Below are 27337 nucleotides of genomic sequence, written 5' to 3'. Positions count from 1 at the left end.
CTTCCATGAAATGGAGGGGATCCTACGAAGAACACGAGGGTAAACGTGAGGGAAAACATGAGAGAGCCACTCCAATCAACAAGAACAATCACACATGTGCTAGATCCATGAACACAAAGAGATCACAAGATCCAAAGGCAACAAACAAAAGAGACATGTAGCTAGTTCTTCTCCAAGAGGAGGTCGTGAATCCACTAGGGGATCTTCTCCTAGGTGGAGGGCTTCAATCCACTTGGGGGATCTTCTCCTAGATGGAGGACTTGGCCTCCAATGGAGTAGGTATCAAGTGGATGAGAAAAGCTCTATCTCTCATATGAGCTAAACCAATTATAACCCTAGAAAGAGGGAGGAGGAGGAGTATGTATAGTCTAGGGTCACGAAAGGGTACATGGGCTTCAGCCCAACACGCTATGCATAGACAAGTGTCGGTCATCCGGACATTGTCGGACATCCGGTGGCTCGCGAGGGTCCGTACGTCTGGAAGCGGTCGAACGTCCAACATTTCGGCTCGGATCAGGTGGCGGCGGATTTCCGGAGGTGATCGGTCGTCCGGAGGTCTCAGATTTCCTATAATTTCCCTTGTGATGGGTGACACCAGATGTCCGGAGGGGCTTGGTCGTCCGGTCGCTGGGGTGTGCCAGATGTCCGGCCGCTGGAGCGTTCGCTGGCTGGGACTTGGGCTAGCTGGTTGACGCTCTAGGCGTCGGACATCCGGTACGGGCCGGTCGTCCTGTGGCTGTAGGCTCCTGGCAGCTCCTTCCCTTGGTCCTTGTACTTGGCGTCCTTGCTTGCTCGTTCGTTGGATGTAGTGGTTCCGTGGCTTCCCTCTAAGTACCTGATCACACATAGGGTTTCCGCTTGAGGTAGTAGCCATGTCTCACATGTAGAAAGTGGTAGTTCGGAAAGGAGCGAATTCACCTTAGTTTCGATATCCCTTGCTCGAGGTCTTGTCATAGGTCCATGTGGTGCCGTAGGAGATGAAGGAAGGCCCATGGGGATGACCATAGGATGCACCACATCATCCCCCCCATTGGGAAAGATCCGACCTCGGATCGAAAGCCTCATCACCATGGTAGGGAGAGAGATCCTTGAAGTTGAATATGTCACTCATGGAGTACTTGTCACGTAGAATGTCGATCTTGTAGGTGTTGTTGTTGTAGTGTGCGAGCACCTTGAAGGGTCCGTCGGCTCGAGGTAGAAGCTTGGATTTTTGTTCATTGGGGAAGCGGTCCTTGTGAAGGTGTAGCAACACAAGATCTCCGGTGTTGAATATCATGGAGTTCTTGTTAGTGTTGAACTTGGTCACGAGGCGTTGTGCTTGGAGCTCGATGGTGTGCCTTGTATCTTGATGCACCTTCTTGAGATAGCTCGCTCGGGCGCTCGCGTCCATGCTGATGCGCTCTTTGTAGTGGTAGTGGTAGAATGTCCAATGGGGAGAACGGGTTGAAGCCGTAGACGACCTCGAAGGGGGACTTGCCGGTAGTAGACTGTCTTGCCCAATTGTAGGCGTACTCGGCGATGGGTAAACACTCTTCCCACTACTTGATGTTCTTCTTGATCAACACGTGTAGGAGAGTAGATAGCGTTCGGTTGGTGACCTCCGTTTGGCTGTCGGTTTGAGGATGGTATGCCGAAGAGAACAAGAGCTTGATTCCGAGTTTGGCACATAGCATCTTCCAAAAGTATCTTAGGAACTTGACATTGCGATCCAAAACCATAGTCTTGGGCACTCCATGTAGATGCAACATTTCCCTACAAAAGAGATTTGCAACATGTGAAGCATCGTCTATCTTGTTGCATGGGATAAAATGTGCCATCTTAGAGAAACGGTCCGCAACAACAAACAAAGAATCTTTATCATTTCTAGTTCTAGGCAAACCAAGCACAAAGTCCATACTAATATATTCCTATGGGTGATATGGAATAGGAAGTGGCATATAGAGACCATGGGATTAAGCTTTAGACTTAGCTTTGCGACATGTAGAGCATCGGTTGATGTAGCGAGAGACATCACGGAACATCTTGGGCCAAAAGTAGTTCTTGGAGAGCGTAGTGAATGTCTTGTCACGTCCAAAGTGCCCCATAAGTCCTTCTCCATGAGATTCTTGCAAAAGTAACAAACAAAGAGAAGACTCGGTAATACATAGTTTGTTATCTCTCATAAGATAATCATCTTTGATGTAATATCATTCCCAAGATGTATGCGTCAAACATTTTGCATAAGGAATAGAAAAAGTAGGATCATGCCCATACAAGTCTTTTATGTGCTCAAAGCCGATGACATTCAATTCAAGTTTGGTGCCAAGCTTGCATTTGCGGGAAAGAGCATTCGCCACAAAATTCTCTTTACCCTTAATGTATTTTCTGACATAAGGAAAAGATTCAATAAACTCACTCCATTTGGCACGTTGCTTATTCAATTTAGTTTCACCCTTAAGGTATTTAAGCATTTCATGATCCGTATGGATGATAAATTCATGAGGGAGCAGGTAATGTTCCCACACATGCAAGACTCTCACTAAAGCATACAACTCTTTGTCATAGATGGGATAGTGAAGTTGCGCGCCGGAAAGTTTCTCACTAAAGTAAGCTATGGGGCACTTATCTTGCATTAACACACCTCCTATGCCATTACCACTAGCATTTCAATGAATTTCAAAAGATTTATCAAAATTGGGCAAAGCAAGAAAAGGAGCATGTGTAAGGAAATTATTAAGCTCATTAAATGTGGTATCTTGGGATGGTCCCCAAACAAATGGTGCATTTTTCTTACTCAAAACATGCAAAGGGGAAGCAATAGTGCTAAAGTCCTTAATGAATCTACGATAGAAACCGGCTAAGCCAAGGAAACTACACACTTGTTGCAAGTTGGTTGGTTGTGGCCAAGTTTTAATAGTATCGATTAGCTTCATCAACATGAACACCCTTAGATGACACAACAAACCCCAAGAAAACAAGCTTATCAACACCCAAAAGGCATTTGCTAATATTAGCATAAAGGCACTCTTTTCTAACAGTTTGCAAAACAGTTCTATGATGGGTGACATGATCTTTGAGAGACTTTATAAACACAAGAATATCGTCAAAGTAGACCACAACAAATACGCCAATGTATGGGCGAAGAAGAAATGCATCACACGCATAAAGGTTCCGAGTGCTTCGGATAAGCCCATTGGCATAACAAGCCATTCGTATAAGCCAAATTTGGTCTTAAATGCAGTTTTCCATTCATCACCCTCTTGTATGCGGATTTGGTAGCCACTCTTAAGATCAATCTTAGAGAAAATTGTGGCTCTGCTAAGCTCATCGAGCATGTCGTCTAAGTGTGGGATGGGGTGATGGTATCTAACCATGATAGCATTGATAGGACGACAATTGGAACACATGCGATATGTACAGTCTTTATTGGGAACAAGTATTACCGGGACGACGCATGGGCTCAAGCTTTCTCGCACATGGCCATTGTCGATGAGTTATTGTACTTGCCATTGAATATCCTTGGTTTCTTCGGGGTTGACGCGGTAAGGTGCCTTGTTAGGAAGTGGGGCTCCGGGTATGAGGTCGATGCGGTGTTCGATGCCTCGTAGTGGAGGTAGTCCTGGAGGTAGCTCAGCAGGGAAGACGTCCTTGAATTCTTGCAAGATATTAGACAATGCTAAAGGTAGAGGGTGAGAGGTGTTAGATGTTTTTTCCTCGTCCTTGTACAATAGGACATAGTGCATAACACTTGATGAGTTCTCACACACTTCTCTCATCTCACTTTTGGTAGCGAATAGCACTAAGTTTTTCTTATCGCTCATCGTGGAGGCACTCAATTTTGGCTGTGGCGCTCACTCTCTTTTTGGTGATTCGCTCTTTGACTATTCTCTCCATGATGGGTGGTAGCTTGCTTGTTGGCGATCACTTGGCTTGGTGACATAGGTCGTAGCACGTACTCCTTTCCCGTCATCTTGAAGCTATAGTGATTGGTTCTCCCTTTGTGGATGACGCCATGGTCAAATTGCCAAGGTCATTCAAGTAGGAGGTGGCAAACGGACATAGGAACCACATCACACTCCAAGGTGTCTTCGTATGCTCCAATCTTGAAGGAGACTTGAACGGTGTGCTCCACTTGAATGGTGCGAGAATCGCTAAGCCATTGGACCTTGTAGGGACGAGGATGCTTCATCTTGACCAATTGTATCTTGTAACATAGCTCTTCACTTGCTAGGTTGTGGCAACTTCCTCCATCGATGATGACCTTCATGGACCTTCCATTGATGCCCACCTTGTTGTGGAATATATGGCATCTTTGTTCTTCATCTTGTTGATGTTGAAGTGTCAATACTTGGAGACAACGAGAGCGGGGCTCGAATCATTGTCACAATAGACTTGGTCAACTTCATCTTCATTCACTTGTTGGTGCATAGCCACATGCTCAAGGGCTTCCATTTCTTCTTCACTCATGGAGTCATGGGTACCATCGTCTTTGGCGATCATGGTGCGTCAGGTGGGACATTGGTCTGTCTGTGGCCTCGGCCTTGGGAAGTAAAGCATTTCATGGGACTTGTATTGTCGGTCTTATCTGGTGGAGTTGTAGATGATGAAGCTCTTGGCTTGAAGTTGCTTGTAGTAGGAGGATGACTTGAGGATGTCAAAGTTTTCTTATAACTTGACCTGTCACCGATGCTTGTAGTAGGTTTTGTTGAGGTATGGTTCATTGTAGTCAGTGAAGCTTGGTTGTAGGAGGATCCGTATGACTTGGAAGAGTACTTGGCATACTTGTAGTCTTCTTGCCCTTGTCGTTCCACCTTGGTAGCTTGGTGTACTAGCTCAATGAGGTTCGAGTACGGTTGGAAATCTACAATCTTCTTGATAGGATGGTTGAGTCCATTCGAGAAGTGTGCCATGGTTTGTTCCTCATCTTCCGTGACATTTGCTCGAATCATGGCAATCTCCATTTCCTTGTAGTACTCTTCAACCGACTTTGTGCCTTGGTTGAGAAGTTGTAATCTCTTGAAGAGGTTGCGATTATAATATGTAGGTACAAAGCGCGCTCGCATGGCATCCTTCATGTGAGCCCATGTTGTGATTGGCGGATCACCTCTTGCCTCTCGCCTCTGAATGACTTGCTCCCACCAAATGAGGACATAGTCTTGGAACTCAAGAGATGCCATGGAGATCTTCTTCTCTTCCTCAAGTTGTGCAAGCGAAAGATGTTGTCAACTTTGAATGCCCATGAAAGGTAGTCTTAGGGGTTGTTGCTTCCGGAGAACTTAGGCATGGTGAACTTGAGCTTGCCGTAGCATTGCTCTTCATTGTGTCGGGGTTGATGGTGATGACGCTCTAGGCGTGGAGCAGGGTCTTGAGCCGCTTGCTCCTCATGCTCCGCTTGATTGTTATATCGTTGAGGTTGTGGTATTATTTCACGGTTTCTCATTTCTTGGCGCTCCTCAAGGCGTGCGGCTTCTTCTTATCGCTCTTGTCGGAGGGCCTCTTCTTGAAGTCATGCTTAACGATTGCGCTCGTCGACGGCTAGTGTAGCTTCATGTAGAGCATTTTCAGCTTCAAGGTTTTGTTCATCACGACATTGTTGTTCTTGTCGAAGGGCATCACCATATTGTTTGCCTTATTGATCTTGGCGTATTGGAGCTTGCGCTTGGACCGGATGCTCATTAGCTTGTTGCCATTAGTGTTCACATTCACGTAGACGACCTTGTAGACCATTGCCATGGAATGGGTTTTGTGGATCTCGATGAGCTTCATGGCCTTGGCGATGATGCGAACGAGCTGGAGGACGACTTGCATCCGAAGAAGATTGCGAAGAATGTCGACTTCAGTGGCTCCGTCTTGAGTAAGATGAAGAGATAGAAGAACGGTTGATCAACAAGGCGCATATCTCTTACATCCTTGCATTGCTCTCCTCTTTTTGTGCGTCGATCTTGGTGTCGAAGTAGTCTCTTGTACGTTGTTCGGATTGTCTCAAGTCGGTGTAACAGCCTGGATTTTTGCCCTTTTCTTTTTCCTTTGATTTTCTTGGATTTCCTGTTTTGATTTGCTTTTACGTGGCTATGTGGTTCTGAAACTTGGGAAGATCATGTCTTCCTAGGTTTTATAGTGTCTTGTCACCCTATTCATCATCCCAAGATCATGTCATTTCCATCTTTGACCTAACCCAAAATTCTTTTATTGGGAATATTCCTTTTCTGATAAAGGAATAACCCTTAAAACCCTAGGTTCTGAAGCTACCTATATTTCTGTCACTCCTAAAATTCCCAAATAATTCTCATAAATTTTTTGGGTAATATCTTCCTCAGATATGGCAAAATATATCATTGGCCATGTTTCCCATCATGCCCAATTCAACCAAAACTTCTTTGACATTTTCTCCTGTCCAAATAATTGCCTCATGCCAAAATTCAACTCAATTTGCCGAGTAAATATTCCTGAGCAATTTTTCAAAGTTCCTGTCTGAGGGAAGTGATTGTGAAGGAAGTACAAGCTAGGCATATCCAAATGAGTTGAAATTTTGCAAGCTCCTTCCTATGGTCAAATAATGACTCTCCACCAAATATGAGCTCATGTAACTTATCTATGTGAGCCCAGCTCTAAATCTTAGTTTCTGGTCAGATTTTCAGTTTGTGAGGCAACTATGTTTTATATTGCTTCATGTAAGCTAAAAATTTTCCAGGGCATTCTTCAACCTATATCAACTCCCTCCACCAAGTTTTAGCTCAATTAATTAATCCAATTGCCCTGTGCAATTTGTCCAAGTTTCTGTCTAGAATGAAGCTTTGTGAAGCAAGTGCCACTTTCGTATTTCCAAATGGCATGAATTCTTTACAGCATCTTGATACCATCATATAACCCCTCTATGCCAAATTTCAGTTCACAGAAATCAAGTATGTGAGTGTATCATCCAAATCTCAAATTCTGGCCAGTTTTGCACTTTCTACTACAACCCTCATCTAAACTCCTCTTAGTCTGGTTTTTGGTGATCAGCACCAACTTGGTGTGTGATCATCAGCAGACAAACTCTTTACCACGTTACCAAGCTGGTTTAACCACATCAAGTTACAAACACCTTCTTACTGATTTACTTTGGAGCTAAGTGCAAATCTCTTCTTTGCCCCTGGACCAATTTATTTCTTCAGTTGGACTAAGGGCACCAAGGTCAACCTACTGGACATGGTCGGCCACGCCAAAGAGTGCCGCTTGCACCAGTGCCCGTGGTGATCATGCTGGCGTCACGCACAATGCAAGCTCCGGCTCGGTCCGGCCACTGTGCTTGTCTCCTTCCTCCTCGTCTCGACATCCATTCATGTCCTGGAGCTCGCTCGTGCTCGACTGCGTTTCCCCGCGTCGCTGCTGCGTCGTCGTTCGCCATAAATGCGCCACTAGCGCCATGCCCGTGCCATGCCCAGCCTCTGCCCGCCATTGAAGCTTGATCGGCAGCTCGTCCGTGAGCTCTAGAGCCCTCCTCCGCGCCTATATAAGGACCCCCCGAGTCCCTCCGCACCTCAACCATCTCTCCCTCGCCTCATTTACTCTCTGGAATTGCCCCATCTCGCCGGAGTTCACCTCTGTCTACCATGGCCGCCTCGGCCTCGGCATGATTCTGGCCAACCCGAGCCTCCTCTCGCCTCCCCTCCACGTCCACTGTCTCCCCCTCGTTCCACTCAGCCGCCCCACTCACTTGCCCCCTCACGGGAGTGCGTGCTTCACCTGAGAGCACCACCACCCGCCCGTCCTGGTCCTCTTCCTGGCGCCACCTCTCCCCTCCACCCCTCTCCTCCCCGGCGGCCGTGCTCCCTCTGAACGGGACCCCCTCGCCGCCCCGGTCCGGCCAGTGCCCTCGGCTCGGCCAGAGACGGCCGGAGCTGGCCGCCCCCCTCGTCGCTTCCTCCGCTGCTCCTCCTCTATCCCTCGCAGGAGCACAGGAGCGGGAGGAAGGAGATGACCGAGCTTGGGCCCTCCCCCAGCGCCTGGACCCCACCTGTAAGCCTCTCGTTCCCTGGTCCACGTGGATAAGTGGAGGCGTCTTTTCCAGAAATGTGTTTCCCTTTGGAGAAAGTGTATTCTCTATCTTTTGCGGCTGAAAATACGTTTACCTTTACAGAAAACGTAATCTGGAGGAAGGCATGTTCTGTTTTTCCTCGCCAGGGACCTGTTTGTGAAGAAATATTCACAGATTGGTCTCTGAGCTTCAACTCCTCACAACTTTTCAACCGTAACTCCGATCGAGGTGAAACCAGCGCTCACTTCTTCGCATCGTCGAGCTCTATCTTTTGGTAGCATTTTCACTAGGTGGTCCCACAGTGAAAATGACCATTTTGCCCTTGCCTCTAATCAGCCCCCTCCGAGAGAAAACTGTCCGACGTTTTGTTTCGCGGCTTCACCGCACTTCTTCCTGGAGTCTCCATCACCCCAGGCAAGCCACAATACCCACTTGCATGATAGTCATGCAGTAGCCATGGTTTTCAACTTAAATATTTATTAAATGTTTGCTTGTTCAAAAATATGGTTATCGTTGTTTCGGTAATGCTTCTGGATTAGTGCTTACTTTCTTGCTATGTTGTTATGCACCTGGTTGTCATGCCCTGCTAGTTGCTAGTATTCCTTTCATATGCTTATGCTTTCTAGTAGTACATGTTGATGTTGGTAATGGCCTTCGGTGCATGACGGTCGTCTGTCCCGAGTACCGTTGTTATGCTTGTTCCATTACATCCAGTTGGTTAAATGCTTGCATGATGACATTGTTGTTATGTTCTTGCATGATATTTATTGTTGATACTAGTGGTCATGCTTTGTTTCGGAGAAGTATGTACTTGTGAGGTTCATGCTAGTCAGTATGCCATGCTCAGTTGGATATGATTCATTGTTGATATGGTGGATAGTTATGTGATACGCTCATGATTATGTTGATATCATGCTCATGCATTGTAATTGCATCATGTTATTTTATCATGGCTCAACATTTTGCATTCAAGTTTAACCGGATTAAACTGAACTTGAACAACTGTTGGCTGAGTCATGGTGCCACCATATCGAACTGACCATTGCAACCACGCTTACCTTTATGGGAAGGTCCTAACTAGGTCTATTGTCGTGCCTCTCGCCGGTGCCTCCAACGAGGGAAGTTTATGGGCGTGCGGTACCCTGGCCCGGTAAGCAGACAAAACCTTGTGTGCCTGTTGTTGATGTTGTCGTTGTTGTTATGGATCCGGGTCCCCGTTTGGGACCGTTTATGTTTGGCCACGACGGTGGTCGTTGTCTCTTTGGTACAGACAGGGCCACCCAGGACTAGCCCAGTGGGGAGTGAGTCGGAGTGGCCGGGAGGCTGTCATGGCAGTAGATCGGTTTTGTCGAAACGTCATTGGTCCACCCGAATGGGAGTGCGAGGCCATGGGTTCCGTAGTGTGGGTACAGTGCACTAACCTCTGCAAAGTGTATATTAAATCTATTGATAGTCGTGCCTGTGGATAAGGGCCCAGTTCGTGCCGGTCACACTATGAGTCAGCAGTAATAATAATAATGTGCTTAATAACAACCCCGGTTCGATGATGAGATAAGTTGGTTGTGATCGTTGGAAAGATCACCGTTTGAGACCAAGTGTTGGTCAGGGTTGTGATCGCCGGAATGATCACCGTGGTATCGAGGATACCGAGCTATTGGATATTCGTGATGTTGTGCGAGAATCGTGGGTAAGGATCAAGCTCCTTGTGGTCATTTGATGATTACTATGGTATTGTTTATACCAAGCTTGATTTGATCCTGAGATGATCGTGTAATGTCCGAAGTTGGGAAGTGATGCATGTGATGGTTATGAGGTAACCCGAGCAGAATAAATGGTGCATGTAGTGTCATCATGTTGCATGCTAGTATCATCAGATCTGTATATTCATGCCATGATCATATTGTTCTAGCGATATTATGTTCATGTTATGTTATCCTGATGATCTCATAATAATTCCTGCTTAACCTGTAATTGCCATGCTGTTGTTTGTCTTGAATGCTTCTGGTTATTGTGAGCTTGCAAGTACATTCAATGTACTGACCTGGCGTGTCATGCCAGTTTGCAGGTCATACCGGGATTGCTTGCTTGTTTGGTGTTGTTCCTGTGTTCGCGAGCTAGGATAAATGTTCCAGCCAGAGTCCCTGCGGATTGGGGTTCGTTATTGCCGTTCGTTGTTCCGCTACCAGTAGTTGTCCCGCTACTTCGAGTTGTTATGCTGCTTGTATAGAGCAACCGTGGTTGGCGTAGTGTCGCCATGCCGATGTTATCCATTGTAATATCGGAACCCTTGTATTCATATTCGTGTTGTAATAGAGAGCTGGTTTGTTCTATACTAAGCAGTGCCGTATTCCAGAAGACTTCACCTCGATCTCTGGGCTGGAATACGGGGCGTTCCTGTTTTCTATGAGCCAGGGTGCCACAGGCTTGGTATCAGAGCAGGTCTGGCTGTAGAGCGTCCTAGTCCGCTGGAATGTTAGAAAATGGTAGCATAGGGTCTGGTTGTTTCCCTTGCTTGCTACATTTGGTTGTTGCATTTGTTTGCTGCATATAGTCTTATTTCGGTTACCATTAAGCCCTGTTTCATGCATAGATGGTGGTCAACTTCCATGAGTTTAGTGCCCTTCCCTTAGCTCTCGGTGTTGTTCCTATTGAGTTCAGTCCCACTCTCGCACCTCTCAGCTTTGCCGCCCTCCTTGGCGACATGTGGCGTAGTATTTTACCCCTCGGAGATCCACTTCATTGTCAAGTATTCCAGTTTTCTGCTAGAGGAAGAATTCGGGAATATGTTGCTCATGTTCATCTGTCAGCCCCGATTCCTGTTGGTAAGCGCACCTACAGTTTCCATGGTGGTTACGGCGCTACTCCTGAGCGTGCCATTCAGCTTGCCGCAATGGCAGGAGTCACCGGTCTTCGTCATCAAGAGAGCATGGTGCAAGAGAACTGTGCTTATCAATATTATCCCACCATCGCCGAGAATCCTAGGAGGATCCAATTTCCTGCCATCAACCCTCAAGATGACCCGACTATCCTCTCCATGTCTTGTTACATGACGACTGAGTGTCTTCTTATTTCTGAGTTAGTCCGAAACGCCATTCGGGCCAGGAGATTGCTTGGTGTCGCTTTACCTCAGTCTCCGCCAGCTTCTCCAACTCCTCCGCCTCGTCCATCCGGAGTTTCAGAGTCAGTGGTTCCACTCGCTACTCCCTTAGTTTCCTCGTCAGTGCAAGATAGTTTGCTCAAGCGTAGGATGTAATCCTTCGTGTAGTGTTTGTGCATCAGCTGTAGCATCATGCTTGTGTGTGCCTGTGTGGAGCAGCTTTGTAGCTTGTTTGCTGTGTGCCTGGTTGCAATAAATTGTTTTCTCGTGCTTCTTTGTTTTGAATCCTCGGTGTTACCCCCTTATGGAAATTATTCCTCGACTGACACCGAATCAGAAGAAGCCGTAAGCAATATAGATATACACCAAGAAATTGAGTTAAAAGCAGTGAGGTTTTCAGCCGACAGCATTGTATTGCAGACATCCGTCCGGATACAAATTGTACTTTGATCAGACTTTCAGCAACAAGTACCTGTCAGAGATACACTTTATCGCAGCAAAGATTAAATCAGAAAGAGGACAAAATTGGATCAACCGTGCATTTCAAGTCAAAGGTATGGGCTATGCACAATGATTGAATCTGTCGTAAGGCAAAATTAAAACAGTGCGACACCCAGAATTCAGTCCAAATGCATGGTGAATTCAGTAAGGACAGTCAGACAATTCTTGTCATAATAATCAGCTGCCGGACTGACAAAAATATATATGCCATTCCATTCACCAAGGAAATCAGTCCCGTCCTTCTCCATAATTTATTGACGAAGTGTACAAAGATAAAGTTCCCAGTCTGCATCGATAGGGTATGAATGGATTCCCATGCAAGATATTCATTCTTTTCAATAAAATACTACAAAAGCTTCTGGCAAAAGGTACCGAGTCTTCCCTAGCAGAGTCTTTAAGGGGGGAAGCTTATGAGGTACGGTACCTCGTTTTTCCTCTAAGATATCCACCAAAGGCTTCGGGCACAAATCATCCAGTCTTCCTCAGCACGATACCCCGGTGGTTTCCGAATGCAAGCTGCCCAGTATTCTTCTGTACGGCACTAATACAAGACATTAAATTATGAATTGTCAGCATATGGCAGTGTTTTCCAAGTGGCAGATCTGCAATAGTTGGCCTGAAACAAAAATTGGTCAGAGGTATGCCTCGAGAATCAGATATTAGTTCATTTAGTATGCTACCAAGTCCATGCAAGTCTCTCGCATAAGGAAGAATTGAAGGAAGGACAACATTGAGACAATAATCTTGGCAGTGATTATCAAGATCAGTCCCGCTCATCCAACAATATGATGTTATTAACCCTGTCACTGTCTGGCATAATCCACAACCATATTGAGATCCGTATAACCACACATGAGCCGGATAAATATACCGAGGCTCAAAACATGAACGAAACCAAGGTATGAGTGCCAGATATTGTACGTAACGGTATTCAGGGCCGCGAAAATAATCAAGGATATATATAAGGCCCCGCTCTTTCAGTTGAGTATCCAGATGAAGAAAGTAATAATGAAAGAGCAAGACCAACAATACAGGTATGCCGGTTATTATGTGAAAAATGTGGATGCCCAACACCGTCTTATTCCACGACAAACCCAAGCAAAGATCCACCTAAGAGGTATACTCCATTGTGGTAAGGACCTCATAGCGAGGCAACCAGCTCAGTCCAAAGTATGCTCAGAACTGTCAGCATTGAATACCTGAGTCTGTCCAGTTAGACTCATGGACAGCTCAATATATTGACCTCAACACCCGCGATGGAGCATCGCACAGACTGTTATTCCCAGGGAGATACTGGCAAAAATGAAGAATCAGTGTGAAAACATTACTTTGAGGATTGTTATCTCTCGCATAGGGGAAACAATTAAAAGAAATAGCCTGTGTGGATGGGATTCTTTGCCAAGATCACCGCGAGTCAAGTCTGCAAGTCTTATCATCAGGAGATGGTGCATTTTTCTATCAGTCACGACAAGCGGCAGTCAAACCTTTGGTACAACTTGGATACTCAAGACTGTGAATCCAGTCAAGATAAGTCAGAAACTCCTGCAAGATATCAGAATCCGTTAGCAAAACAGATATGATCCACATCACTGTTTTGAACCCCAAAGGCATGCATATATTCGAGGAATCCGACGCCTAGATAGAAGACATTCCTTGTCCCACGGGAAGATATGTTCCCCAACTCCGCGGAATATTCTCGGTACTCGATACTAGAATAACATTTCCAGCAAGGATCAATATCAAGAAGGACAAGTATGTCCGTAAAAATAATATTTTGGAAGCCAGCTCAGCCAACAGATATGAAAGAAAATTTAAGTCAGTATAAACAGGAACATATGAGGTATGTCAGATACGGCGAAGCAAACCACCCTAGATCAAGACAGTCAGTTATATCCAATTCACTGGAAATATTATATGAGGATGAATAAAAGAAACCCGAGTTGGAAACGGTTTCTTCGAGGTAGAAAGATTATTTAACCCTGAGCAACCAAATCTTGAGGACGAAATTTCTTTAAGGGGGGAAGGTTTGTAACAGCCTGGATTTTTGCCCTTTTCTTTTTCCTTTGATTTTCTTGGATTTCCTGTTTAGATTTGCTTTTCCATGGCTATGTGGTTCTGAAACTTGGGAAGATCATGTCATCCTAGGTTTTATAGTGGATTGTCACCCTCTTCATCATCCCAAGATCATGTCATTTCCATCTTTGACCTAACCCAAAATTCTTTTATTGGGAATATTTTTTTCTGATAAAGGAATAACCCTTAAAACCCTAGGTTGTGAAGCAACCTATATTTATGTCAGTCCTAAAATTCCCAAATAATTCTTATAAATTGTTTGGGTAATATATTCCTCAAATATGGAAAAATATATCATTGGCCATGTTTCCCATCATGCTCAATAAATTCATTTCCTATTCTGTCCTAAATGGCAAATTGTGAAGCAAGTGCCATCTATCTTTGCCCATTCAACCCAAACTTATTGGACATCTTTTCATGTCCAAATAATTGCCTCATGCCAAAATTTAATTCAATTTGCCTAGTAAATATTCCTGAGAAATTTTTTGAAGTTCCTGTCTGAGGGAAGTGATTGTGAAGGAAGTACAAGCTAGGCATATCCAAATGAGTTGAAATTTTGCAAGCTCCTTCCTATGGTCAAATAATGACTCTCCACCAAATATGAGCTCATGTAACTTATCTATGTGAGCCCAGCTCTAAATATTAGTTTCTGGTCAGATTTTCAGTTTGTGAGGCAACTATGTTTTATATTGCTTCATGTAAGCTAAAATTTTACCAGGGCATTCTTCAACCTAGATCAACTCCCTCCACCAAGTTTTAGCTCAATTAGTTAATCCAATTGCCCTGTGCAATTTGTCCAAGTTTCTATCCAGAATGAAGCTTTGTGAAGCAAGTGCCACTTTTGTATTTCCAAATGGCATGAATTATTTACAGCATCTTGATACCATCATATAACCCCTCTATGCCAAATTTCAGTTCACAGAAATCAAGTATGTGAGTGTATCATCCAAATCTCAAATTCTGGCCAGTTTTGCACTTTCTACTGCAACCCTCATCTAAACTCCTCCTCTTAGTCTGGTTTTTGGTGATCAGCACCAACTTGGTGTGTGATCATCAGCAGACAAACTCTTTACCATGTTACCAAGCTGGTTTAACCACATCAAGTTACAAACACCTTCTTACTGATTTACTTTGGAGCTAAGTGCAAATCTCTTCTTTGCCCCTAGACCAATTTATTTCTTCAGTTGGACTAAGGGCACCAAGGTCAACCTACTGGACATGGTCGGCCACGCCAAAGAGTGCCGCTTGCACCAGTGCCCGTGGTGATCATGCTGGCGTCACGCACAACGCAAGCTCCGGCTCGGTCCGGCCACTGTGCTCGTCTCCTCCCTCCTCGTCTCGACATCCATTCATGTCCTGGAGCTCGCTCGTGCTCGACTGCGTTTCCCTGCATCGCTGCTGCATCGTCGTTCGCCATAAATACGCCGCTAGCGCCATGCCCGTGCCATTCCCAGCCTCTGCCCGCCATTAAAGCTTGATTGGCAGCTCGTCCATGAGCTCTAGAGCCCTCCTCCGCGCCTATATAAGGACCCCGAGTCCCTCCGCACCTCAACCATCTCTCCCTCGCCTCATTTACTCTCTGGAATCGCCCCATCTCACCGTGGCCGCCTCGGCCTCAGCATGATTCTGGACAACCCGAGCCTCCTCTCGCCTCCCCTCCACGTCCACTGTCTCCCCCTCCTTCCACTCAGCCGCCCCACCCACTTGCCCCCTCACGGGAGTGCGTGCTTCACCTGAGAGCACCACCACCCGCCCGTCCTGGTCCTCTTCCTGGCGCCACCTCTCCCCTCCACCCCTCTCCTCCCCAGCGGCCGTGCTCCCTCTAAACGGGACCCCCTCGCCGCCTCGGTCCCGCCGGTGCCATCTGCTCGGCCAGAGACGGCCGGAGCTGGATGCCCCCCTCACCTCTTCCTCCCCTGCTCCTCCTCTGTACCGCATGGGAGCACATGAGCGAGAGGAAGGAGACGACCGAGCCTGGCCCCTCCCCCTGCGCCTGGACCCCACCTGTAAGCCTCTCGTTCCCTGGTTCATGTGGATAAGTGGAGACGTCTTTTATGGAAATACGTTTTCATTTTGAGAAACCGTATTTTCTATCTATTGCGGCTGAAAATACGTTTCCCTTCATAGAAAACTTAATCTGGACGAAGGCGTGTTCTGTTTTTCCTCGCCGGGGACCTGTTTGTGAAGAAATATTCACATATTGGTCCCTGATCTTCAACTCACAACTTTTCAACCGTAACTCTGATCGAGGTGAAACCAGCGCTCACTTCTTCGTCTCGTCGAGCTCTATCTTTTGGTAGCATTTTCACTAGGTGGTCCTACAGTGAAAATGACCATTCTGCCCTTGCCTCCAATCAGCCCCCTCCGAGAGAAATCGTCCGACGTTCTGTTCCGCGGCTTCACCGCACTTCTTCCTGGAGTCTCCGTCACCCCAGGCAAGCCACAATACCCACTTGCATGATAGTCATGCAGTAGCCATGGTTTTCAACTTGAATATTTATTAAATGTTTGCTTGTTTAAAAATATGGTTATCGTTGTTTTGGTAATGCTTCTGGATTAGTGCTTACTTTCTTGCTATGTTGTTATGCACCCGGTTGCCATGCCCTGCTAGTTGCTAGTATTCCTTTCATATGCTTATGCTTGCTAGTAGTACATGTTGATGTTGGTAATGGTCTTCGGTGCATGACTGCCGTCTGTCCCGAGTACCATTGTTATGCTTGTTCCATTGCATCCAGTTGGTTAAATGCTTGCATGATGACATTGTTGTTATGTCCTTTCATGATATTTATTGTTGATACTAGTGGTCATGCTATGTTTCGGAGAAGTATGTACTTGTGAGGTTCATGCTAGTCAGTATGCCATGCTCAGTTGGATATGATTCATTGTTGATATGGTGGATAGTTATGTGATACCCTCATGATTATGTTGATATCATGCTCATGCATTGTAATTGCATCATGTTATTTTATCATGGCTCAATATTTTGCATTCAAGTTTAACCGGATTAAATTGAACTTGAACAACTGTTGGCTGAGTCATGGTGCCACCATATCGAACTGACGAGTGAAACAACGCTTACCTTTATGGGAAGGTCCTAACTGGGTCTATTGTCGTGCCTCTCGCCGGTGCCTCCAACGAGGGAAGGTTATGGGCGTGCGGTACCCTGGCCCGGTAAGAAGACATAACCTTGTGTGCCTGATGTTGTTGTTTTTGTTATGGATCCGGGTCCCCGTTTGGGACCGTTTATGTTTGGCCGGGAGAGTGTCATGGCAGTAGATCGGTTTGTCGGAACGCTGTTGGTCCACCCGAATGGGAGTACGAGGCCATGGGTTCCGTAGTGTGGGTACAGTGTACTAACCTCTACAGAGTGTATATTAAATCTATCGATAGCCGTGCCCGCGTATAAGGGCCCAGTTCATGTCGGTCACACTATGAGTCAACAGTAATAATAATAATGTGCTTAATAACTACCCCGGTTCGATGATGAGATAAGTTGGTTTTGATCGCCGGAAAGATCACCGTTTGAGACCAAGTGTTGGTCAGGGTTGTGATCGCCGGAATGATCACCGTGCTATCGAGGATACCGGGCTGTTGGATATTCGTGATGTTGTGCGAGAATCGTGGGTAAGGGTCAAGCTCCTTGTGGTCATTTGATGATTACTATGGTATTTTTTATACCAAGCTTGATTTGATCCTGAGATGATCGTGTAATGTCCGAAGTTGGTAAGTGATGCATGTGATGGTTATGAGGTAACCCGAGCAGAATAAATGGTGCATGTAGTGTCATCATGTTGGATGCTAGTATCATCAAATCTACATGTTCATGCCATGATCATATTGTTCTAGCGATATTATGTTCATGTTATGTTATCCTGATGATCTCAAAATAATTCCTGCTTATCCTGTAATTGCCATGCTGTTGTTTGTCTTGAATGCTTCTAGTTATTGTGAACTTGCAAGTACATTCAATGTACTGACCTGGCGTGTCTTGCCAGTCTGCAGGTCGTGCCAGGATTGCTTGCTTGTTTGGTGTTGTTCATGTGTTCGCGAGCTAGGATAAACGTTCCAGCCAGAGTCCCTGTGGAATGGAGTACATCATCGCCGTTCGTTGTTCCGCTGCCAGCAGTTGTTCCGCTGCTTCAAGTTGTTATGCTGCTTGTATAGAGCAACCGTGGTTGGCGTAGTGTCGCCATGCCGATGTTATTCATTGTAATATCGGAACCCTTGTATTCATATTCGTGTTGTAATAGAGAGCTGGTTTGTTCTATACTAAGCAGTGCCATATTCCAGAAGACTTCACCTCGATCTCTGAGCTGGAATACGGGGCATTCCGGTTTTCTCTGAGCCGGGGTGCCATAGTCGGTGGCGAGTAAGTCGATGTGGTTGATTAAAGCTTCTTGTTCTGGGTGCAAAGCTCTTTATGCGCCGAAGAGGTGGTTCTTGGTGATGTAGGTGTTTGGGTCCTCATCTTGCTCAATGGAGAGTGGGTTGGTAAAAGTAGTTGTCCTATTCGATGTTGAGAAAGTATGTGAGTGGAAGAAAGGAAAGAACTATACCAAATGTACCTTATTCATTGTTGAGAACGGATCAATGACCACTCAATAGTGTAGCAAGGAAATAGCATAATTGGTACCGTATCTTGTCGATTTCTCACACCTACAAAAATAAAGCTTTTGGTGGAGCTTGGTGAGGATGGGTCCCAAAATTGATGCAGTTGTTAACGAGATTCAAATAATGTTGAAAAAGATTCACAAATTTGCAAATGCAACAAGTAGACCAATAGAAAATAGTGGTACACGGAAACACACACAGACACACACACGTAAAGATAGATGGGGTCGTGCAACCAAAAATAAGCTCAAAATGTGGAATCCACGTAAAATGCTCTTGTTGCACAACGCGAGAGAGACACTAGCACGATTGCACACTAGGCGGATACGAGACTTGTGCACAACCTACAAAGCAAAAATGCAACAACTTCTATCCCAATTATCCTCTATGTATGGTGTTCCGGTGATATGATCCAAGATGGTCGAGTATGGAAATCTTAATGTAGTATGATGCTATGGTTCTTTCTTAAAAGCTCTTTGCTTATCTTTCTCTTTTCCTTAAAAGCTTGTTGGTTTTTTCTCTTTTGAGCTCTTTATTGGCCACTTATGCAGAACTTAACGAACCAAGATAGCAATTGCGTATATGCGATGACAATCGTGTGACACAAGAGATGATATCAAGATATATGTACCATGATGGTATGATATGTATGCAATTGGAATTATGATCACTAATGTGCAGAAGTAACATTGTCGGCAATACTCAAAGGCTAGTCTTGACGGGAAAGAGATGCAAAATGGGCTATGGGGTTATCAATGCAATGGCAAGGAGTACACAAAGGTGTCGTCGAAGTTACCGTCCTTGCTTACGGTCTCGGGTGTCAAGATTGTGAACTGGTCGTTGTCAATGACGAAGATGAGTGGCCGTGATGGCATTGTTGAACCTTCCCTAAGTAGCCGAAACACGTTAGGAAACGGAAACTGCAACTCAAGTTCTCAAAGAACAAAACGTGTCAAGATGTCGGGTGTGGTAGCGGATAAGCGATGGTGGTTGCGGAAAGTGGTGGTGGCTATGAGGGGTTATGGGATTGCAATGCATAAGTGTGGGTGATGGCGGAAAAAAATAGTTTCATTAGGTTGGTCGGATGTCCGGCAGGGGTTGGATGACCGGTGGTCGTGGACGTCCGGTACTGGCCAGTCGTCCGGTGCATGGGCGATTTCGGGCACAGGATGAACTTCTAGGCTTCGTGGTGGGGACACAAAATTTGGTGAAAATTGGATGAATTTGTATGTGGAAATGGGGGAAATGATGGGGGAAAGCTAGATCTACCTGCAACACATCAAATCCATGGATCAAATCCAACAAAACTTCATCACACCAACAAATCACAAAAAAATTGGGGCTATTTTGTGGGGAATTTTCGAAATTCGGACAAAATCAACAAAGTTAGGATAGAAATCAAAGGGTAGGGGCTCCAAATTCGTGATCAACCAAGACTCATGATACTAATATGATGTAGGGTGGAACCGTAGGGGCCAATCTTTCACAAAATGGAGGGTATCCTACGAAGAACAAGAGGGGAAACACGAGGGAAAACACGAGAGAGACACTCCAAGCAACGAGAACAATCACACATGTACTCGATCCATGAACACAAAGAGATCACAAGATCCAAAGGCAATAAAGGAAAGATACAAGTACCTAGTTCTTCTCCAAGAGGAGGTCCTGAATCCACTAGGGGATCTTCTCCTAGGTAGAGGGCTTGAATCCACTTGGGGAATCTTCCACTAGATGGAGGACTTGGCCTCTAATGGAGTAGGTATCAAGTGGATGAGCAAAGGTCTATCTCTCATATGAGCTAAACCAATGCTAACCCTAGAAAGATATAGAGAAGGAGTATATATAGTCTAGGGTCATGAAAGGAGACATGGGCTTCAGCCCAACACGCTGTCGACAGACAGGTGTCATTTGTCCGGACGCTGTCGTGCGTCCAATGGCTCGCGAGGGTCCGGACGTACGGAAGCGGTCAGACGTCCGACATTTCAGCTCGGACCAGGTGGCGTTGGATTTTCGGAAGCGATCGGTCGTCCGGAGGTCTCGGATTTATGATAATTTCCCTTCTATTGGGTGACACCGAATGTCCGGAGGGGCTCGGTCGTCCGGTCGCTGGGGGTGTGTCGGACGTGCGGCCGTTGTAGCATTAGCCGGCTGGGACTTGCGCTAGCTGGTTGTCACTCCAGGCATCAAACGTCTAGTCTGGGCCGGTCATCCGGTAGTTGTAGGCTCCTAGCAGCTCCTTCTCTTGGTCCTTGTACTTGGCGTCCTCGCTGGCTCGTCCATTGGATGTAGTAGTTCCGTGGCTTCCCTCTAAGTACCTGATCACACATAGGGATTCTGCTAGAGGTAGTAGCCATGTCTCACATGTAGAAAGTGGTGGTTCGGAAAGGAGCGAATTTACCTTAGTTTCGACAGCCCTTGCTCGAGCTTTTGTCATAGGTCCATGTGGTGTCGTAGAAGACGAAGGTAGGCCCATGGGGATGACCGTAGGATGCTCCGCATCATCGGGCCTCCCCTCGGGAACTTCTTTGGCCCACTGGGTCTCTTCTGGTCCAGAAAAATCTCCAAAATGTTTCACTGTGTTTGGACTCTGTTTGGTACTGATATTCCATGAAGTAAAAAACAAGCAAAAAGTAGCAACTGGCACTGGGCACTATGTCAATAGGTTAGTCCCAAAAAATGATATAAAGTTGCTATAAAATTATTGTAAAACATCCAAGAATGATAATATAACAGCGTGGAACAAGCAAAAATTATAGATACGCTGGGGATGTATCAGTGACGTCCAGGCCAAACACCCCCGGCAAATTGCTCTGCCGGGGTCCAGCTGCAGATGATGGTGCTGCCGGCGCCTAGCTGATGGTGATGGTGCATCCGGTGTTCAGCTGGAGTCTAAGTCACCATCTTCATGCTTGACGACCAAGGGCTCCTTATCACCGTCTTCGTTGTCAGTGCCCTCCTCGTCGCAGTCGCTCGAGGAGGAGCTTTCATCGTCACTCGAGCTTTCCGTGCGGCACCCTAGGCGAACACCTGAGCATCCGAAGACCTTGATGGAGAGCATATCGGACTCCGCCAACTTGAAGTGGAGGACATGCCCTTCCGCAAGGTAGTGGGCACAGGCGAAGGTTTTCCAACCACGCCTGAGAAGCATGACATGAGGCGCGGGGTACTCGACGTCCACCCACACGGAGCCATTGCAGCAACCGCTCATGCGTAGCCGCGGCCCGAGCGGCTGGTCGTCCTCCATCACCCTAGCGAAGGGACAAGGGAGCAGCAGGCGCTGCACGGAGGATCGCATAGCTTGACGACGAACTCTAGCGCCGTGTCCCCCGCTGTCACATCCCTAGCTTCTCGTTTTGCACTAAGCTAGCTTCAGGTGTGCATCATGTCTAAATTCTGAAAGTTGAAATGAGGAAAGTGAGAGCCTCAGAAATCATTTTAAAAGAAGGGCAAGAACCCTTTAAATTGCATTCATTGTTTCCAAAATGCCTTCATAAATGTTTGATAATTTTTGGCATGGCTTTGAGACCAAACCAAAAATAGTGAACATTTTTGAGGAACATTTTGGGCACTGAATTTAAACCACTATTGTATTTGAATTTTAATTTATATTCCTAGTATATGGAATGTATCCTCAAATGCCTCTGAAATATTTGTGTGCCTTTGTAAAAACCTATCTAAGCCACATAAATATTTACAGAAAGTTTGGCACTGGTTTTAAATTGTTTTGAATTTGGAATCAGTGGCAAATAAATAAATAAAAAAACAAAACAAAACAAAAAGGAAACAGGGAATCATAAACCTACCTGGCACTTACCGCAGCCCACCTAGCGCCCCAACCAGCCTGGCACTGTGATAGCCCAACCGGCCCGACTGGCCCAGTGGCCAGTCATCGTTCTCCTCTTGCCAGGAGGACGCAGCGCGCGTGGTCGCCGCGCGCCGACACGCGCCTCGCCAGCTCTTGCTTGCCGCCGACGCCCTGGATGCCTCCGTGCACGCCACACAGCCTCCCCGATCGCCTCTCACTCTCTCCCCGTGCCATCCCCCTCCTCTGCTCTCTCTGCACAGTACCACCGAACGCCACCATCGCCGCCGCTCGCCGCTGCCGCGACCACAGCCATCTCCTCACCCCTCTGTCGTGTCCACCAGCACCGCCGTTGAGCTCCGCATCCCCAAGTCGAAGGAATCGAGCCCGGACGCCCTGCATCGCCTCCACGCCATCGTCTTCAACCTCGGGTTGACCCAGATCGCTGGCGACCGTGCGCCCGCTCCGACGCGTCCCCGAGCCCACTGAACCGCTCTATGTCTTCCCTGTGAGCTAACGCTTCCTCCCCTTCTCTTTCTACCGCCGTTTGCACGCCCTAGCTAGCTCCACCGCCGAGCCCGAGGGCTCATCACCGCCGGCCATGTCACCGCCGCTGCTGCATCCACTGAAGCTTGCGCCTGAGCATTGCCCCGTGCTTAGAACGCTCCCAGGAGCCGAGCGTACCCACCCGTTCGATCTGCCGTGCCACCTAGCGCCAAACCGGGCATGCCCGAACTCCGGCCGCCGCCTACTCCGGCCATACCAGCCCCCGGCGTCCGCCCTTCTGGATGCGCCGCACTCACCGCTGCCATTAAACGCAAAAGGCGAGGCAAATGGTCGCCCGTAGCTAAATCCCGCCGCATCTCCTTTGTCGGTTTTGGTCGCCGCCGGCCGAACTCGGGCGATGTCGACGTGGCCCATCACTAGTCACTAATGACCCTGCTAATTAACCCCCCTGACCCACTTACATACGGGCCCGACGCCCTTAATTAACAATAGTTTAGTTTTTGATTAGATTTAACTAATAACAGTGGCCCCACAAGTCAGAGTTGACGTGCTGACGTGGCCGTTGACCGGACCCACCTGTCTGTGTCACTAACTGATACTGAGTCGATGACACATGGGTCCCACTGTCAGGTTTGACTCTGGTTAGGCGTTGTTGACCTGCTGAGGTCAGCATGACCTAATGCTGATGCAATAAGTCTTTTTCTGGATTAAACTTAATTCAGAAAATTGCAGAAAATGCTCTAAACTTCTAAAATTCATAGAAAATTATCTATAGCTCCAAATGAAATGAATTATATATGAAAAATGATCAGAAAAATCCAAAGAATCTGTTTATGGCATTTTCATGCATGTTTGAGCAAGTTAACCTCACTGTTTAGGATGAAACAAGATTAGGGCAAATTTGAAAATAGGTTTGGAGTTGGAATTTGATGAAGTTTTGAACTCCACTTCAATTAAAGTGACTTTCTGTTGCATTAGCCCAAATCACAGCATATTGCCATGTCATGATCATGCATCATATTGTTGCATTGCATTGATTGTGTTTCCTCTCTATTGCCGGTATTTGTCCCCCTTTAGTAGATGTTGTTCCGACGATGAGTTCGATGACACTGATGAAGAGATATACTATCTTCGGAAGTGCCAGGCAAGCAAAACCCCCTTGTTCATTCCGATACAATCCCACTCTCTCGCTACTTCTCTCTTTTAATGCATTAGGACAACAACGTTTCAACTGTTACATGCTGCGGTAGCTGAACCCCTTTCCTTTGCATGACCTGTCATTGCCACAGTAAATAGATGAAACCCACTAGCATGAGTAGGATTTGTTTGAGCCCTGGTGTGCCTACTCATTCATGCTTGTTTGTCATGCCTGCTATTGCTTAGAGTTGAGTCGGGTCTGATTCATCGGGGATGAATTGGAATGTGGTGAACATGTCCTACTATTGAGAGCTAAGTGTGTGAACACGATTTGGTAAAGGTAGCAGTGAGAGGCCATGTAGGAGTACATGGTGGGTTGTCTCATTGCAGCCGTCCTTAGGAACTGAGTTCTGTGTTTGTGATCCATGAACAGTTACTACCACACATTGGGTTCCGGTAACTCGACCCCTCTCGGCTTATTAATCAACTCGATCTCTGTCCAGGAGTTGCAACTAGTTTCTGGTGTTTGTAGGTAATGTTAGTAGTCTACCAAGTGGCACCCGGTACAGGTGGGCTTGGGACAGACTAGGCACAGTGGCACGGTGTAGTTCAGGATAGCCACCGAGTCAAAGCTGGCTTGCCGCAGTCAAACTCCACCACCCCCTTTGTTGATACTGATGCATATGTAGTTAGTTCTGATGTAAGTCTTGCTGGGTACATTTGTACTCACGTTTGCTTAATTTATGTTTTGCAGAGAGACGTCAGTCTCGCTAGTAGTTCCACATGGACTTCGACATTTAGCTTGTTACCTCAGCTATGATCTTGTACCCTTGGGAGGGTCTTGTAGATAGTCAGGCTTCTGAGCCTTCTTCATTTGTAGTTGTCTGTACTCAGACAAGTTAAGCTTCCGCATGTGCTTGTTGCTTGTATGCTCTGTATGTTGGGTCATGAGACCCATGTTTGTAATATCTCACTCCTCGGAGCCTAATGAATAAATACTTTGAGTCGTAGAGTTTTGTTGTGATGCCATGCTGTATTTACACATATCGAGCATATTGTGTGTATGATTGAAATGCTTGGTATGTGTGGGCTCCGACAACCTAGTTGTTTATCCTTGGTAGCCTCTCTTATGGGGAAATGTAGTCTTGAGCTTCCATGAGCCATAGTAGTCCGCTACAGCCCGGTTCACCAGAGTCCTGCTAGCCCAGCACTACTGCTCCGGAACACTTGACTGGCCGGCATGTGATTCACTTCGTTCCTGTGTTTGTCCCTTCGGGGAAATGTCACGCCGTGACATCCGGAGTCCTTCCTAGCCTGCTACAGCATGGTTCACTGGAGTCCTGTTAGCCCAGTGCTACAGCCCGGATTCACACGCTGTTGATCGACATGCTCGATGTTGATTCATGTATGCCTGTCCCCGTAAGTTAGTGCCACTTTGGGTTCACGACTAGTCATGTCGGCCTAGGTTCTCTGTCATATGGATGCTAGCGACACTATCATATACGTGAGCCAAAAGGCGCAAACGATCCCAGGCCATGGTAAGGCGACACCCGTGGGAATACCGTGCGTGAGGCCACAAAGTGATATGAGGTGTTACCGGCTAGATCGATGTGACATGGAATCGGGGTCCTGACACCCGCATGGCCATCTATCGATGTTGGAGCAGTTGGAGGAGGAACGTCGAGCGCGCCGCTTCGTCCACCTCGGCCACGTCTGTTGCCTCAACCCCGTCCACACCCCGCAGCTCGACCACATGCACTAGACCCAGCCTCCGCAACTGCAGTGGAGACAGGAGCAGGATGTCGAAGAAAAGCCCTCGTCAACACGATTGGCGCACAAGTGCAGCCTCTTCCTCTCACCATGGTGGAAGAAGAAGTAAGATGGAGAAGGAAGGAATGGTGGATGAGTAACACCACACCCCACACCTCCTTTTGTAACAGGAGCGAGGCAGAGGCCAGCTCTTCTCTAGTCAAGGGCAACCGCCCCGCTCTCCCAATGCAGCCTTCTATGATCTCAGATGGCATCCAGATTCGTCGATCGCCCCACTATGCCAATCCAGGATGCTGCGTATTTTGCCACGGCACACGTCCCCGCACCCTGCGCGTCCACCACTAACGTCGCACAGTGCATGCGGCGTGCGTGACGGAAATAGCAGGCGTAGTTGGTGAGCTTAAGGTAAAATGGCAGTTACGCTCGGTTCGCGCGCGCGGGCGCCCTAGTGGGCTCCCCTGAACATGGGTGGCCCTGGCCTACAACACGAACGACACGCGCCGTCTAAGGGTTAAAGATGCCATGGGAGACTTGGGAGCTAGACCAAGTCCAGGTTAATGAAAAAGAAAAGAAGATCTCGAAAACACAAGTGCTAGCCCCGACAAGGTTAGTATGTACGCCTGTGCATTGTTTGGGCCTACCCCAATGATGCCCGGCGACACGTGTTGACCAGGCCTGGGGGCTCCTGTCGGTGCAATGAACATTTGTGTTTATCGCCCAGATTTGAGCACAGGCGTGCGGCAGATCATACATCAAATACCAATGCATGATAGATGACAAGCCAAAGAAACCGCTCTTTGTGAGATCAAGGAGAACATTAAGAAGATCAAATCAACAAGAGAACCCCTCAGGTAGGCCTCCCTTACCGGGCAGGCTAGCCCGGTGATACGTCTCCAACGTATCTACAATTTTTGATTGTTCCATGCCGTTATATTATCATTCTTGGATGTTTTACAATCATTTTATAAGAAATTTATATCATTTTTTGGGACTAACCTATTGACATAGTGCCTAGTGCGCGTTGTTGCTTTTTGCTTGTTTTTTACTTCGCGGAAAATCAATACCAAACGGAGTCCAAATGCAGCGAAACTTTTTGGAGACTTTTTTGGACCAAAAGACATCCATGTGCCAAAGAAGTGCCCGAGGGGTGCCCCGAGGGGGGCACAACCCACCTGGGTGTGCCAGGGGGCCCAGGCGTGCCCTAGTGGGTTGTTCCCACCTCGGTGGCCTCCCGCACCGCCTCTTCACCCTATAAATTCTCAAATATTCCAAAACCCCCTAAGATAACCCTAGATCAGAAGTTCTGCCACCGCAAGCCTCTGTAGCCATGAAAAAACAATCTAGACCCCGTTCTGGCACCCTACCGGAGAGGGAAATCATTACCGGTGGCCATCTTCATCATCCCGGCGGCCACCATGATGAGGAGGTAGTAGTCCACCCTCAGGGCTGAGGGTTTCTACCAGTAGTTATGTGTTTAATCTCTCTCTCTCTCTCTCTCTCTCTCTCTCGTGTTCTTGAGATGTCTTGATCTTGATGTATCGCGGGCTTTGTTAATATAGTCGGATCATATGGTGTTTCCCCCTCGCTATCTTGTTGTGACTTGAGTTTTCCCTTTGAGATTTCATTTTGTCGGATTGAATACTTTTATGGATTTGAGAGGACTTGATATTTTTCTTGCATATGAATACCCCTGGTGACAATGGGGTATTATATTCATTCACTTGAGATATGTTTTGGCACTCAACTCGCGGATTCCCGAGGTGACATTGGGGTAATCTATGCATAGGGGTTGATGCACATTCTTGTCTTTTGTTTCTCCGGTAGAAATCTTGGGGCACTCTTT

The 27337-nt window shown here is 46.9% G+C and overlaps 1 protein-coding gene across 1 annotated transcript; it reads right to left on the bottom strand.

The window, feature by feature from the left end:
* Positions 1-21156: 21156 nt before the first annotated feature.
* On the bottom strand, positions 21157-21573 carry LOC147964392 (uncharacterized). Its single transcript, XM_087529959.1, has one exon. It carries the CDS (start codon positions 21571-21573, stop codon positions 21157-21159), a length of 417 nt encoding a protein of 138 aa, XP_087386085.1.
* Positions 21574-27337: the final 5764 nt, after the last annotated feature.

The sequence above is a fragment of the Triticum urartu genome, chromosome 6A, assembly GCF_056163025.1.
Source record: "Triticum urartu cultivar PI428250 chromosome 6A, HENAU_Tu73, whole genome shotgun sequence".
Lineage (NCBI taxonomy): Eukaryota > Viridiplantae > Streptophyta > Magnoliopsida > Poales > Poaceae > Triticum > Triticum urartu.
Note: the sequence above shows the minus strand (reverse complement) of the source record. Positions and strands in the feature narration are given on the sequence as shown.

Excerpts from the sequence above, each read along its gene's own strand:
- LOC147964392 (XM_087529959.1), bottom strand. The coding sequence starts at position 21,573 with ATGCGATCCTCCGTGCAGCGCCTGCTGCTCCCTTGTCCCTTCGCTAGG.